This window comes from Pongo abelii, chromosome 16 (genome assembly GCF_028885655.2).
Source record: "Pongo abelii isolate AG06213 chromosome 16, NHGRI_mPonAbe1-v2.0_pri, whole genome shotgun sequence".
Classification (NCBI taxonomy): domain Eukaryota; kingdom Metazoa; phylum Chordata; class Mammalia; order Primates; family Hominidae; genus Pongo; species Pongo abelii.
In genome coordinates, this window is record NC_072001.2 from 103309223 (window position 1) to 103325561 (window position 16339).

The 16339-nt window shown below is 47.0% G+C and overlaps 1 protein-coding gene across 3 annotated transcripts in view; it reads right to left on the reverse strand.

Annotated features, from left to right (window-relative positions):
• Nucleotides 1-16339, reverse strand: part of ADAMTS17 (ADAM metallopeptidase with thrombospondin type 1 motif 17) — a 367718-nt gene that overhangs the window by 114538 nt on the left and 236841 nt on the right. For all 3 annotated transcript variants that reach the window (XM_024232909.3, XM_063716750.1, XM_063716751.1), the window contains one exon: nt 10515-10635. In XM_024232909.3, the coding sequence (XP_024088677.2) occupies nt 10515-10635 (121 nt within the window). The remainder of the gene's footprint in view (nt 1-10514; nt 10636-16339) is intronic.

Here is a 16339-nt window from a genome sequence, read left to right on the forward strand (position 1 = left end):
GGGTTTGCCTATCCTGCACGAAATGCTTCTGCCAAGACTACCATCCGTGGAGTCACGGAACGCCTTATCCGCCATCATGGTATTCCACACAGCATGGCCTCTGACCAAGGCACTCACTTTACAGCTACAGAAGTGTGGCAGTGGGCTTATGCTCATGGAATTCACTGGTCTTACCATGTTCTCCATCATCCTGAAGAGGCCCAAAAGAATGGTGGAATGGCCTTTTGAAGTCACAATTACAACGCCAACTAGGTGACAATACCTTGCAGGGCTGGGGCAAAGTTCTCCAGCAGGCCGTATATGTTCTGAATCAGCATCCAATATATGGTACTGTTTCTCCCATAGCCAGGATTCACGGGTCGAGGAATCAAGGGGTGAAAGTGAAGTGATACCACTCACCATCACCCCTAGTGATCCCCTAGCAAAATTTTTGCTTCCTGTTCCCCCGACATTACATTCTGCTGGCCTGGAGATCTTAGTTCCAGAGGGAGGAATGCTGCCACCAAGAGACACAACAATTCCATCAAACTGGAAGATTGGTACCCACCTGGACACTTTGGGCTCCTCCCACCTTTAAGTCAACAGGCCAAGAAGGGAGTTACAGTGTTGGCTGGGGTGACTGACCTGGACTATCAACATGAAATCAGTCTAGTACTCTACAAAGGAGGTAAGGAAGAGGATGCATGGAATACAAGAGATCCATTAGGGCGTCTCTTAGCATCACCATGCCCTGTGATTAAGGTCAATGGGAAACTACAATAGCCCAATCCAGGCAGGACTACAAATGACCCAGACCATTCAGGAATGAAGGTTTGGGTCACTCCACCAAGAAAAAACCCACGACCTGCTGAGGTGCTTGCTGAAGGCAAAGGGAATACAGAACAGGTAGTAGAAAAAGGTAGTTATCGATACCAGCTACAACCATGTGACCAGCTGCAGAAACGAAGACTGTAATTGTCATCAGTATTTCTCCTTCTTTGCTAAAAACATGTTTGTGCATGTATATACTTGTACTAAGAAAGTATCTTTATTTCCTTTTCCTTTATCATGTGACATAAAATTTATTGACTTCATACGAGCATGTCAGTATTGTTAACTTTATGTAATAGTATTTGGGTTGGGGATTGGTGTATTTCCGGTTGTACGAAGGATAGCTGTATTATGTTGGGGTAATGATAACCTTATTATTGTCTTTATTTGAAGATTATGTGTGTTCTCAGGAGATGTGTGTGGGTTCAAGTTGACAAGGGGTGGACTTGTGATGGTTGATACTGAGGGTCAACTTGATTGGATTAAAGGATACAAAGTATTGATCCTGGGTGTGTCTGTCAGGGTGTTGCCAAAAGAGTTTAACATTTGGGTCAGGGGGCTGGGGAAGGCAGATCCACCCTTAATCTGGTGGGCACAATCTAATCAGCTGCCAGCGAATATAAAGCTATAAGAAAAACGTGAAAAGGAGAGGTGGGCCTAGCCTCCCAGCCTACATCTTTCTCCTGTGCAAGATGCTTCCTGCCCTGGAACATCAGACCCCAAGTTCTTCAGTTTTGGGACTGGGACTGGCTCTCCTTGCTTCTCAGCTTGTGGAAAGCCTATTGTGGGACCTTGGATCATGTAAGTTAATACTTAATAAACTCCCCATATATATATATGCACACATACACACACACTACTTAATAAACTCCCGTATATATGTGTGTATGTGTGTATCTCCTCTACAGAACCCTAATACATGGCTGCATAACCTTGTGCTAAAACTCACTGAATCATACACTTTACATGGGTGAATTATATGGCATGTGAATTATATCTTTATAAAGCTGCTTAGAAAAGAAACAATACTTCTATGAATGGCTTTGTACATGTCTTCTTGTGCATAAATATAATGTCCTACTAGGTCAGCTACTGTGAGAATCACTGAGTCAAACACAGGTACTGCTTAGTTGACCTTGGTTTAAATACCATTTAAGCCAATCAACACTATATGAGAGTAAATGTTTATTCAAAGATTTCTAAATACTTGACAAGATCAATCTTCTTAGTATTTGCTAATCCATTTGGTGAAAAGATGTTGTCATAAATTGAATTTGCATTTCCCTGATAACCAATGAGGCTCCGTGTCCTATACACTTATTGACCATTTGTTTTCCCTTTTCAGTTAATGGCCTTGTTCTTGAGCTTTGCCCATTTTTCTAGCATCTTTTATTAAGATGCAGTAGTTTAAAAAATGTATGTAACATATACTACTATAATTTGATATCTTTTGGACTCAAACTCTTTACTTACTAGACATGTTGCAAAAATTGTCAGTCTATCAGTCTACCACCTGTTGTTTCTTTGCTTTTATTGCATTTTTTTTTCTTTGAGACCAAGAGTCTTGCTTCTGTTGCGCAGGGTGCAGTGCAGCAGTGCAATCTCGGCTCACTGCAACCTTCGCCTCCTGGGTTCAAGAGATTCTCCTGCCTCAGCCTCCTGAGTAGCTGGGACTACAGATGTGTGCCACCACGCCCAGTTAATTTTTGTATTTTTAGTAAACATGGGGTTTTACCATGTTAGCCAGGATGGTCTCCATCTCTTGACCTCATGATCCACCTGCCTTGGCCTCCCAAAGTGTTGGGATTACAGGCGTGAGCCACAGTGCCTGGCCTTGTTGCATGGTTTTGATAGTCTTTTATTTTTTTGAGACAGGGTCTCAGTCTGTTGCCCAGGGTGGAGTGCAGTGGCGTGATCTCAGCTAATTGTAACCTCTGCACCCCCACCCCAGCTCATGCAATCCTCCTGCCCCCGCCTCCTGAGTAGCGGGGACTTCAGGCACACACCACCGTGTCTACCTGATTTTTTTGTAGTTTTTGTAGAGGCAGGGTTTTGCCATGTTGCTCAGGCTGGTCTGATACTGACATTTTTAATTTTTGAGATCTCTTTTTTGTTTTCTGATTGTTCCTTCCCATGGCATTCTGTTCTTGTTTTGTGGCTACAATATCGTCTTAAATCTTTCTACAAATAGTTATTAGAGAACTTCTATTATTTGAGTTACTTTTTCCCATTGGTCTTTTTTTTTTCAGTTTATCTTGGTTTTTCTCATTTGTGTTGCAGACTCTCCTTCAAGAACCTGGCCGCAGCTGGGCGGTCTCCCATGGGGATGCGCAGGGTTTGCTTACTCTCAGGATTGGCTTTCTGCTGGGTGCAGGGAGCTGTTGCTGTGTTGGCAACCAAAATACCAGAATGAAGAGGTGTTTCCTAGAGGTGCTGTGTTGTGGGAAAACTCCTAGAGCTGCTGTGTTATGGTGCTGGCCAGAAATATTTCCAAGTCTTTCTCTGGAAATATGGAAGTAACGCATTTCACCACCCACTTAAACGTGTGTGGCCATGTGACTTTGAACAGTACAATGTGAGTGAAAATGAGGTGTGTCCCTTCCCCACAGGAGCCTGAAGCGCATCAGGGCCTGGTTTGCCACACTCCCTTTCCTTGCCAAGGTGACTGTGGCAGCGTGTGAACAGATAAAGTCTCTGCCAGCCTAGTTCCAGGAGTGACCTCACTATGCAGGGCCTCCTGCCGACCCACAGTGTGCAAGCAGCAGGGGCTGGAGGCAGACTTTTGTGTTAAGCCGCTGAGATGTGGGAGGAGCTTTTACGTTAGTTTTGTTTGCTTGTTTATTGCAGCAAAACCAAGTATATTCATTCCGTTCCATCCGTAGATGAACTTCCACCTGAGATGTCCTTGTTCTCCCTAAACCTTTCAAGAAGTTCCTTTTCATTCATTTTCAGGTGATCTTGGGAAGACGAGAAAACAACCACATGTTCAATCAGCCAGAAAGAAAGTTTCTCGGTCAGAAAGTTTAGCAGTGTCCTTCAGCCTTGACAGCAAATGCCTTGGCATCGTTACCATAGACCTAGTCTCGGATGTTTACAAATAAATGTCCTGCAGGATGTTTGGAGAGACTTCACAAATGTAAACAAAGTCTAGTTTGAGGGCAGCGGGTGCCTCATTGTTGTGCCCTGATCCCCAGGCAGTTGTGTGGTCAGCTAGTATGACCCTTTCCAACCACATCTGACTTGGGAATAGTGACGCTGGCTTGCCAGAGCAGCCGGCACATGGCCGCCCCCAACTCCAGTGGCTCCAGAGCGAGGGCAAGGGTTTTTTTTATTAAAAATTGTCTTTGCTTTAGGAATGCTTCTCTACTGAAAACTTCTGGCCACAAAAAAACCAGCTTTTAGGATTATGGCACAAAATATTCTACAGCAAATTTCTCTTAGAGAAATCCATTCCTTCTGGGGAGTTTCAACTGTGATTGGATTCCAGGCATATAAGGCAGTAAAATGTCAAAAACTGAGATAAAAGTTGTTCAGGGTCAAAGTGATTAGAATCTTTTTCAGAGGAATTTCCACTCAAACTACCAAACATGCCTGGAAACAAGATCCGCTTGTGGGGGATGAGCTGTTCTTGAAAGAAGCTGCTGTTGTATGGAATCTTTTGCAACTAACAAACCTTGGCATTGGGATCACCAATCTGCAGAATCCGACAGAGCTGATTGGGCCCTGATCAGTTCCTTTCCCTCATTCCACAGCAAGGTACCTTTGCAGCTGATGCGTGGTATCCACATCTATTTTTAAGCTTAACTTTGACACAGAGTGCAACAGTGAAAAGACATCTGTTTTCTGTCTTTTCTCATGTGCCCCTGGTGGAGGTGCTGATGAAAAGCAGTTCAGGGCGGACTCGGTACCCAAGTGAGCCCACTCTCAGGTGACCTCTCAACACAGGGCAGTCCTTATGCACGCGCTCTGCTAACCGTTCTAGGACAAGTTTCTCTGTTCATGATAAAAAGGAAACCAGCTGGGCGCAGTGGCTCATGCCTGTAATCCCAGCACTTTGGGAGGTCGAGGCGGGTGGATCATGAGGTCAGGAGTTCAAGACTAGCCTGAACGACATGGTGAAACCCCATCTCTACTAAAAAATACAAAAAATTACCCAGGCCTGGTGGTGCATGTCAGTAATCTCAGCTACTCAGGGGGCTGAGGCGGGGGAATAGCTTGAACCCAGGAGGCGGAGGTTGCAATGAGCCAAGATCGCGCCACTGCACTCCAGCCTGGGCGGCAGAGTGAGACTCCGTCTCAGAAAAAAAAAAAAAAAGGGTAACCAATGAAAAAGACAGTCCCTGACCTGAAAGGCAGGCTCTCTGTCCACAAACCGGGAAAACCGCCTCGAGCTCACAGTCCTCCAACCCCTGCTCTGACCCAGAGCTCCAAGTCCACCTGCGGCAGGTGTGAAGAGCCACCGAGAAGGGAAAGAGTACCATCACCAAGTCCCAAAGCACCTTGGCGTCTCAGGCCAGACACCCCACGATGTGGATGCCAGATACCACCGCACTGCCGAAGCATGAAGAATAATTATGAGGTAGGATTTACTCTCCGAATTTACAACATAGATTCACATTTTAAGTAAGATAGGAAGGCTTTATCTTTGGAGTGATTCCCCATTCTAGCTTCAGCCACCAAGCAGGAGAAATCTAGTTACAGTTACAGAAACATGATTTGGTTTCATGAGGAAGCCATGGATAAAATCCAATGCCTTTGCCATGGTTCCAGGAGAACATGCCATTTCTGCCCTAAGGACCAGTAGTAAGAAGGAACTTCAAAAGTGATGTTGACCTTTAACCTGTCTCAAATCTTCCAGAGTTACTATTACTAGGCTATGAGCAATTCCCCTGTGAACTCATTTGTGTCTGCATTTCTCAAGTAGACTTGCTGTTAGATGATTTGGGGCTCCCATTTTTCCTCATGTTTTCAGGAGCATTAACCATCTTTGGAAGAAAACCATTGGACTGAAAAGGTGCCATGATGGACTAGAGGTAAAACCCTGGCTACGTGTACTTGGACTCTTTGCTTCTAAGTCAGAGTTCTTTTTTTTTGTTTTGTAAATAGATCATAAAATATTTGGAGAGGCATTTGTTTTATTTTTCTCTTCTTACAAAAGTTGTTCACAAGAATATTACTATCTTACGTTTCTCCCTAAAGGTTGTTCCTGGGTCTAATTGAAAAGAACTCATTGTTCGGGAAACCCATGAGGCTAGACTGTGCCTTGGTTCGCCCCTCAGAATGGGAGGTCAGTGTAGACAAATGAACACCAGAAGGGTGTTACCAAATGCCCCTCTGCCTGTAGGGAAACCAGTCCTGAAATATGAAAACTTTTCTATGGAGGAAGGTGCCAGCTAAGGCTAAATCCTCTGGCATGCGTTGGTATTTTCTGCCAGAGCACCAGGTGTGCTTGAGGGGAAAGAAAACTTACCCCCAGCATGCTAGGGTATGTGTCCATTTGACTCTATATAGCTTTATAGCTTTTTAAAGCTTTAGAGCTTTAAAATCGGTTTCATCTTATAGTTTTTCTTATGGTAATCAGTCTTCAACATCAGTTTATGTAAGGATTTAATAGCCTCTGAGTTTATCCATGGCTTCGCACACAACTTACTCCCATTGATTCTATTCAGAAAACACTCAGATGCGTGAGCCAGGCAAGAGCCACACCAAGCATGTCACTGCTGGGACAACACGTAACATCCAGCATCTTACATGAGAAACACTTGGGAACAGCCTCTGCCATCACACATGTGGATACCTTCATACAGAGATCATTCTTAACTGAGAAAAAGAAATATGTTGTAATTGGTTTATGTGCACATTTTACGATTCTTCATCACAGTGTAAAGAAGCCTCATTTTGTACCATCGGTCCTAACAGTGAATTTCCGCCCCCACGAGATTCCACACCCCACACCACATAGAGAGCATGGAACCTGGCATGTGGCAGGGGTTCTAGAGGTAATTACTGAACAAATATGTGACACATGGATCTACCCACATTCAAAAGGGATCCTCACCCCACCCTTTCTTTTAAGGATTATGTGAAAAGGTTCTCGCAAGAACACAGAGCAAAGGGAGCCAAAGCCCACAGGTATCCTTGGCTGGTTCTCGGTGAGGACTTCAGTCCAGGTGTGTCTTGGCTGTCCAGGGGCTGGTCACCTGGAGACTGACCAGCCACCTTTTCAGTGCCAAGGAGCAGGGTTGGATAAAGCTAATATTGCTAAAATGGCAATTTAATGAAATGAAAGCATCATACCAAGAACTCTCAAATTACTAGGTTCAGATAACTCAACTGTCTTAAGCCAGCCCAAGGCATGAGCATTTTGAAGCCCATCCATTAGAAAAACAATATGATAGCCAAGTTGAGTTGATTCCTTCCATAGATAAGTAGCTGAGGACCTCATTTGTTCAAAGTTTGGAAGCAACAGGCCGGAGGGCGATAAACGCCCTACACTCAGGACGCCACTTCCCCTGGCACCACACTGGGACCTCTCATGACAGAGAGGGAGATTTGGCTCTGCTGGGCTGGACACTTTGCCACGTGTGGGTCTGCCCTGGATTCTCAGCTCAGGAACTTTGGTAAGAGGACCCACAGGAGTTCAGGCAGGGGTCAGGACTTCATAAAATTGGGCAAAAATCCAGCATTTGATTCTGTTTTATCTTTCTGGTGTGGAGTTTCTCTTTGATATTCACCCTTAAGGGTGATAAGGCATTCCTCCTTCCCTCATTCTTTAGAGGCGAGCAGAGATGAAAGTTAGCTTCCTATCTAAACTCATAGGCCTGGTGAATCCACCCACTCAGCTGCACTTGGCGTCACCAAGATGCCTCTTGACCTGGGAGCTTTCTACGATTTCCATGCTGGGTCTCGCAAGGATATGTTTCCCCTTCAGCCTGAAATGTCCTCCCGCTACCCCCACTATCAGCTGATTTCTACTTATCCTTTAGTGCTGGGGGCCACCCTCATCTTTTGGAGGCCTAGGTCTGGTGCCCCACCAGAACCTGGGGTCCCACAACACGCCTGCTGGGCTGCCTCCACCTCGTGCTCACATAGGCTGATGCTGTCTGTTTGCCCGGGGGTCCTCTCCCTCGACTGTACCTGAGGTGGGGACAATAACTTATTTCTGTATACCTAGTGGTTAAAATGTACTCATGTTGCATAAATAACCATTGTGAATGGGCTTGGGGGTAACCATTTGTATCTCTAAGTGCATTCCAGTATGTCAGACCATGATGACAGGTTTGTGTTGAATGAAACTATACTAGATAGGCAGCCAGTGACTCATTCTTGTGCAAATGAGTACTGCAGGCAGATTTTCAATATAGAGAATCCATACTGACGTGGGCTCGCGTTCACAGACTCCAGCTGTGAGGATTTGAAGAACAAAAAACACAAAACTGCTGTGTACCTTAAAATGAATGTGTGACAATTGGCAATCACTCAGACTGACAGTCCAGGTCGGTGAAGCGAATGTGTGCTTATTTTTGTCTGAAGGTTTGCTAAGGCTTCTGGGCCTTGGCAGCTGGAAGGACACACACTAGGCTGCAAGTCACAGGGTGGGAGCAGCTACCCAAGGAGGCTTCCAGTATAGTCCATCCTTCCATGAGGGACTCACTGTCATGGTGTCATGGCCACAGGGGTCTGACCTCACATTCCAGACAGGGATGTGGCCCAGGCTGGAGTGGATGGAGAAGGGAAAGGGGTGAGCAGGAGAGGAGGACGTTACTGTGGCCAGATGAATGGGTCTGCCTAGGCCAAATCAAGGGCTGGCATACAGATCAGAGTCTGGGCAAAGGAAGACCACTTTTGACCTTAATCTGGGTTATCTCAGAAGTGAGATCCTATGTCAGATGTGTGGTAGAACTTTCCTTAGTGTTCCACATACAGAGTTGCCCAGGGTTGGGGATGGGGGTGGGCCTGGCTGTACCTGACTTGTCTTCTACAGAATCACGCACTTGTAGTCAGTTCTCTTTATGGGAGCCCAGTACAATGTTCAATTTAATAAACAAAGGGTTCTAATGCCTCCATTAAAAAAGAAAAGCCAACAATAAGTAGTAACCCTTCACCAACTGCAGGAGTTTTGCTCCTAAATGTTGGCTCAGCGGCAATACACAAGGTCAAATTCTCATGGGAGCCCAGGAGCTGGGGTACCAATAGAGAAAATGGCATCAAGTATGTCAAAACAAATAGCAGAAATGGGCAATGCTCTGGAGCTGTGCTGTCCAGTAGAACCTTCTGGAATGCTGGGAATATTGTCTACCTGTGCTGCCCAACACAGGAGCCGCTGGCCGTGTGCGGCAACAGAGTACTCAAAATTTGCCCAGTGAGACGGAAAGATGAACTTTTAAGTTGGTTTCATTTTAATGAATTACAGTTGGATCGTCTCCAGGGGCCAGTGGCTGCTGAACTGGAAAGTGCAGCTCTGGAGGCCACTTTCCTCCAAACCAACCTGCTCCTGCCTCTCCTTTCTCTGTTGACCTCAGAAGCCACGTGGCAGGCACAGGTTCTCACACTAAGCTCTGTGCCTCGCTGACTAGGTACCCATCTTTAAAATCCACCTGAAATTTCATTTGTAAGTTTCATTTTGCATTTGCATTTCCTCTGGTTTTGCTTTCACAGGATCCTGCAAAATGTTGGTGCAGTAGGTTGCCTTTCCCACAGGCGTCTAGAAGGAATGTTTCTTCCAGACCGGGTTTCCTATCCATACAAAGAAAAGTGGAGAGGAGAGCATGCCTCACCTTACGGGGCTGTTCTGTGGGACAGGGAGGCATAAATGTGGTTCTGTTCTCTTGTTGGGGGGAAATGAACGAAAAGCTTCTATGCAAAGCAACTTGTGGAAATTAAAATAAGTTTCTCAGCTCCTTCCTCCCAACACAAGTTCTCCTGGTGATGGGGGGTGAGTGGACACTCGCTAAGGCTGCCAGAGCTCCCTCTCCAGGTGGCTTGCCTGCCTCGTGCTCCCCTCACTAGGTGTCAACCACAGATGCTTTCCTAAACATTGTCCTCCAGGATGAGAAATCAGAAAGTCATGTCCCATGTAAGACAAAGCAGCCTGCAGCTGCAAAACCCATGCAAGCAGAAAGATGAAGCCGGCCCATCAACCGAATCCTGGTGTCCCTCTCTAGGGACAGTGCTGAGGGATGTCTGCGCCTGGGGACCAGGAGGCTCGGGTACTCCGGAGTCACAGCTGGCAGTGGCACCTGAGACTTTCCAGACTGTACAGCTTCATGCACGTTTTAGAAATGTAAGTGCTATCCTACTTTTACTAACAGAAAATTCAGACACAGAGCAAACCTCTTCCATCGACAGGTAAAATGATTTGGCAAGTGTCTTTCCCACCTTCTCTGCCTGCACATCAGGAGGGCTGCCAGGAAGTGCTGAGCTCCTGGCACAGGGCAGCTACCAGTGATTCATGGACCTCGGGCTAAGTGGGGAGCTGTTTCCATTCATGGCAAACTATTCACTACTAGCAACTTGAAGGCATCATTCTTGCTAAAATGTCCTTTCTTGCCTTTCAGAAATGAAACTGAAGTTCCAGGTCACCTATCCACTACCATCTAGCCCTTAAATATGTAATGTAGGGAAGACTGCAATCAGTAGCTTTAGGCAAAGGACACAAAACACAAAACACTGTAGCCACAGCAGCCCCATGGGCCGACACTCACCTGTCCCCCGGGCGTGGCTGAAGTCACCCTTCACCAAGTGGCAGGTCTTGCCATCCCCGCTGCAGACCCCGCATCTGTCTTCTTTGGCCGCAGACCCGATGATGCCGTCACAGCCGATTTTCTAAAGAATAAGAGGACCTCTTTATTCTGTGGTTAAGACTCAGAGGGGTTTTAAAGAGGCTGCCCTGCAAGGCTAACTTTTCCATGAGGTGCAGCAGACATGGGGCCTGGGGCCCTGATCCATTCAGAGGCCCAAGAAAATATTTTAATTCAGAAGAGAAAAAAATGCACAAAATCCAACCTAGATTATATTTGTCTTTATACCCACATAGTTGTAAAGTGTGTTTTTTGGTATTTGTTCTGGAGGAGGGAGATCCATGAAGGCACAAGTGCCCATGGAGGTCACACTGAGGCCTGACGCCCTGACTGCCTGGGGGCAGAGACCCTGGGGAGAGAGTGAAGCCTGAACCCTCACACCAGCAGGTACAGCCACAATTTCTCATGATGGGGGTTCCCCTCTGGGCTGTGGGGGTCACCTGTAACTTGGCTGAAACAACCAGTAGTCTCAGAACATACAACGGAAACCACAGACTTTTCTAACAAAGTAGGGATGCCCACAGCTCATTCAGGCAGGGCTGGGCACGGGCCCCTCTTTTCTCAGGTAGGGAGACCTAGTCTACGAAGAGCCCCATCGCTAATACCTTTTCTACAAGGCACGTCTGAGAGCAGAGGAGAGGCTGCCTCTACCCTAGGTGGACCTGAGAAGCACAGCCTGTTTTCTAAAAAGTAGAAAAAGGTTTTGGACTCTTTTTTTCTTTTTTTAAAAAGTGTGAATTTTGTATTCTGCAAAATAACCTAAATTTATACTAAACACTGGGTATTTATTTACTAGCCAGATTGCCAAAATGTCCCTCCACATTTTCCCCCTATAAAGCTAATGCTTCCAGAACAAAAACTGGGTTTTTCCTACTGCCCTGCACCCCACCCAGATTACATATTGGCACTTCCAATATGTAGACTCCAAAGGAATCTACAGCCAGAAATCAAGATCCAAGATAATCCTGGTGGAGGTGATTTAGCCTTTTCCTGTGATGCCTGTAAGAGAAGCAGCACCGTGCTTTCCCCTCACAGGTACTCCCACCAGCAGGCAGGGCTTGGAGCTAGCACAGCGCCTGGGGTGCCAGGCTGGCTGCACGCGCATACCTGGAGGCAAGTGCCTGGCCCCACAACTCCCCAAAGACATCAGCATCCTCTGTTCATTATGGCAGCGGTTCTTCAACTTAAGTGTGCATCGGCCTCATGGGGAGGGCTGTTAAAACACAAACTGCTCTGTCCCAGCCCTAGAGTTTCTGACCCAGCAGGTCTGGGTGCACTTGAGAACGTGCATTTCTAATTGGCTCCCAGGAGATGCTGAGGCTGCTTGCCCGGGGCCATGCGATGAGAACTGCTGCACCATGGCATGCTACTCAAAGGAATAGGCGAATGCTCTTCATATTTAGTAATCCTCAAGTCTCATCCTTGGAGCCTTTTATTTTTTTGAAAAAGATTTAATGGGAAATTACCATTGTTCTGTCCAAAAACGATAGCGTAACTGGACAGATTCCAGGGAAGACTTTAAGATATTCTAAAAGCTGAGCAAGTTGAGTCTAAAAATGACCATGATGAAATCTGAAAAAGGGCACAACTTGAATAAAAGATCAAACTTGTTCAAAGTTAGTATAAAAAGAAGAAAAGGGTAAAATGGAAGGCTTTAGTGGCCAGAGGACAGCAAGGAGCAAATGGATAACAGTGGGCTTGATGGCGGCTGGGGAGATGTAGGTAACATATCAAGACACATATGGTAACTAGCAACCAACTGCAATGCTTTGCCAGGGCAGACCATCCAGTAGTGACCTGGAGGGAAGCCAGCTGTGATGAGGCACCGTGAGCCTGGAGCGCAATGCAGGGCTGCCTAGATTCTTGATGTGGACTGCTAGCCAGCTGCTATCAAGTTGCTCAGTATAAAGATTACAGGGGCTGGCCGGGTGCGGTGGCTCATGCCTGTAATCCCAGCACTTTGGGAGGCTGAGGTGGGTGGATCACGAGGTCAGAAGTTCAAGACCAGCCTGGCCAATATAGTGAAACTCTGTCTCTACTAAAAATACAAAAATTAGCTAGGTATGGTGGCACGCACCTATGGTGACACGCACCTGTAGTCCCAGCTACTCAGGAGGCTGAGGCAGGAGAGTAGCTTGAACCCGGGAGGCGGAGGTTGCAGTGAGCTGAGATTGCGCCACTGCACTCCAGCTTGGGCAACAGAGCAAGAGTCCGTCTCAAAAAAAAAAAAAAAAAAAAAAAATTGTAAGGGCTAAGAATAAAGAGTAGCCAAGATCAGAAAATGTCCCCCAGCAGTGTTTGGCAAACGCCGAGACCAAATCTGTAAGACCACGTGTCTGTTGCTTTGTTTCACTTCAGAGCTCCAGTGCATGGTCTCCAGACTTGCTTCTGGTAGGGCCACAGGGCCAATGCCCACAGAGCTGGTCTCTCCCGCTGGCCTCTTTCCTGGCACCTGTTCTGGCTCCCACCTGGGCTTTCTCATCTCAGGTGCTCTCTGCTGTAGACCTTCCCTACACTGGCTTCCTATGATTTTCAAACCACACCCTTTCTTGGTAGGAGTGAGTCTCTGGCTTCAGGCCTGGTTCCTTGTCCTGCACCTCAGTTAAGGTTTCCTGATTCAACAGTTTCTAGATGCCCCATTTGGTCCAGTTTCCTCCAGCCCCAAAGAAGGGGGCTTTTCAGGGCAGGTGCAAACAGGAATGCATACAGGGTTGCCCTTTCAGTTAATTCTGGAGACCATCCAGGGGCTGGGACAGGTCCCTGTGTTCTGCCCACTCTACTTGGTGTTATTTTAGAGGCTGTCTGCATCTGGAGGCAGGGAACGCAGGAATGTCCGTGTCTGAACAGCAGTGAGTCTAAATGCTGATGGGTAACAGCCACAAAATCTGCCAACGGGGGCATTTTCTTCCATTGTTTCAGTCAGCACAAGCAACTTATAATCTTGGCAGAAACTGGGATGGTTCTCAAATGGAAGCTGCCATAGGACACAATTGAAGTCATTAATTCTGAATATTAGGGGAGCTTTGATGGTTTATTTATGAGGCTTGGTGTTCCAAGAGAACAAGATGACCAAGCCCGAGGAAATGCCAGGCAATAAACTCTCTCAAGCCTTCCCATGTTATCCTGGTGATCCTTAGTTACTTTCCTAGGAATCTTCATCACCCATTTCTCAGCTTTCAAAGCAGGGCAAGTTCCTGGCCAGCATTTGCTGGTCGCACCCTGTGCCTCTAAGTCAGGGTGTGTGTGACACCAAAGGACCAAGGGAACAATGCATAATTAAAGGCATGGGATGGTATGGGATGGTATGGGATGGGATGGGATGGGATGGGATGGGATGGGATGGGATGGGATGAGATGGGATGGGATGGGATGGGATGGGATGGAAGGGGGGAAAAGCTCAAGTTCTTTATTGGTCAAGACAGCTCCTATGAAACATGCAGAAAGTGCTTGGAAAAGCTGTAGTGCTCAGATCTGTGTACCGAGGAGGGTACAGGATGGGCTGTGGACAGTGGGAAACGTCCATCTTTAGCTGTCTGAGTCCTGGATTCCACCCTGGAACTTTGCCCCTGTTGAAGATAACCAGTGACAACAGCCTCCTGGTCATCACACCTAGTGGATGTGTCTCCAGCCTCGTCTTTCACCTCTTGCTCTACAGCATCTGCTGTGTGTAACACCCACCCTGTCTTTGTTGTACATGTATTGATTCATCCATGGTGCCTGTTACGTGCCTAACCTGGGAATAAAGACATGTAAGACGGAGGGAGGCGCCAGTGTGGAAACAAGCAGACACCCCAGAGTGTGTGCCTAAAGATGCCCCGGAGGCCAAGGATGGCTCCTGTCTGAGTCTCCTCCCACCCCCTGGATGACTCCTCCCTCCTCTTGCTTCTTTGACTCCTTGAAAGTGGGTGGCTCCCCGGGGCTCCCTGCTCCTTCTGATTTTTCATTTTCTTGGTAAATTCACCTTCTCTTTATTTCAGCCATCACCCTCATGCAAAGAGCTCTTAAGCCCACTTCTCCCCTCACTCCACCCTGGTTCTCACTACTAAGAGTCTGCTGAGCAAACTCTCCAGACTTTCCATGCGACAACTTCTCTTCCAAAGCTGCCTGACTTCTTAATTCTAGTTGGACACCCACTGCCGCTGTCTTGGAACTGACAGACAGGCATCCTAGCCTGAAACCCCCAAGCCATTTCTGACTCTTCTATTTTGGATGTACCCCGTTAGTTGGTGAGTTCGTGCCTTGAAAACCTCTATTACCTACTTCTCCTCCATGTTCTCCTCCACTCCCTAGTGTACACCCTCCTTACTCAGGACATGAACTATGGGAGCATTTTTCTCCTGCTTGCTGCCAGACTAATCTCCACACGAAAAGAGAGATAAGATCTGTGGCCACAGATCCCCACTGCCTATCAGAAATGTCCACACATATGAATTTAAGACCCTCCATGATCTCATCGCGGCTGCTCACCAACTCAGCCTCCCTTCTTCCTCCTCCAGATGCACAGTGAATCCAGCCCCCTCCAGCCCACTCTTGTAAGCCCTCCCCCGCAATGACCCCTTAGCCAGGTGGGTGGCCGGAATAGCCTCTTAACTCATTTCCTGGGGTCTACTTGAATCAGTTATCCATAGCCAAGATCGCTTCACTCCTCTGCATCGATTCTGTCTGGGCCCTGGCTCCTTTGTGCCAGCCCCTGCCCTCCTCTGCTGCTGGAATGCACCCATCTCCCTCTTGCTTCCCTCTGCCTGGAGCTCTCTGCCCCCAACTCTCTGCCGGGCTGGCTCTTCCTCAAAGGCAGTCTCCTCTAAGAGAAATGCCATGCCACCTGCTCACTGTCCTCCTCAGCCACAGTCCCCTGCTGGGTCTCTCTATGGCACCATTTTCCTTTCTTCTTCACACATACCAATCTCTGGAATGATCATGTTTGTGAGCTGACATGGCCTGTCCGTATGTTGGACAGGGACAGGGATCCTCTTGGTCCTGCTCCCTAATGAAAGCCCAGCACACAATATGGTGTGCAGCACTCGGAACGTGATCAACAAATACCTGATGCAGGAATAAACGAAATTCCACCCTATGTGTTTTCTGCTATGTGTAAGCGGAACCTCTTCTTGGTTGTTAAATCATGCATTCACCTCTGGTCGCTGGGTTTCCAAGTGAATATGTGTCATCTCCCTAACGGACCATAAGCACATAGAGGACTCTGTCTGAGAATTCTTTGTATTCTTGGCCTTCCCCCATCCTGACACACACAGTGGCTGGTGTGGTGTTAAGCACATGTGTGTTCAGTAAGTGCGTACAAATGATGACCTCTTATCAAGCTGGGGAGTTTAGTTTTCTCATATTTGAATTGGGACTTCCTTGTACAAGTTTTGATGGTACTTGTTTTTTCTGGCTAGAATAAGCAGTATTTGCTTTCTTCAACTTACTAGCTATCTTCCAACTACTGCCTCATCCTATCTCTTCGGTTGGAGGGAGGCCACTGACTTCTTAAATGACTTTTAAGCAAGTGCAGATTTTAGGCCAGCCACGCAGCCGTAACTCCAGGATTTACTGGGTTCCTGGGTGAGTGCCACCAGGGCCTGTAGTACCCATCTTCCTCTTTCTTGATTTCATTCTTGTTTTGCTAAACTACCTGTAACTTCTGCGGAATGCATGCATGGAAAATAGAATTTCTGAGTTCTTCCGTGTCTCAAAATTAGTTTCCCTGCATGCTTGCTTGATAGTTTGGC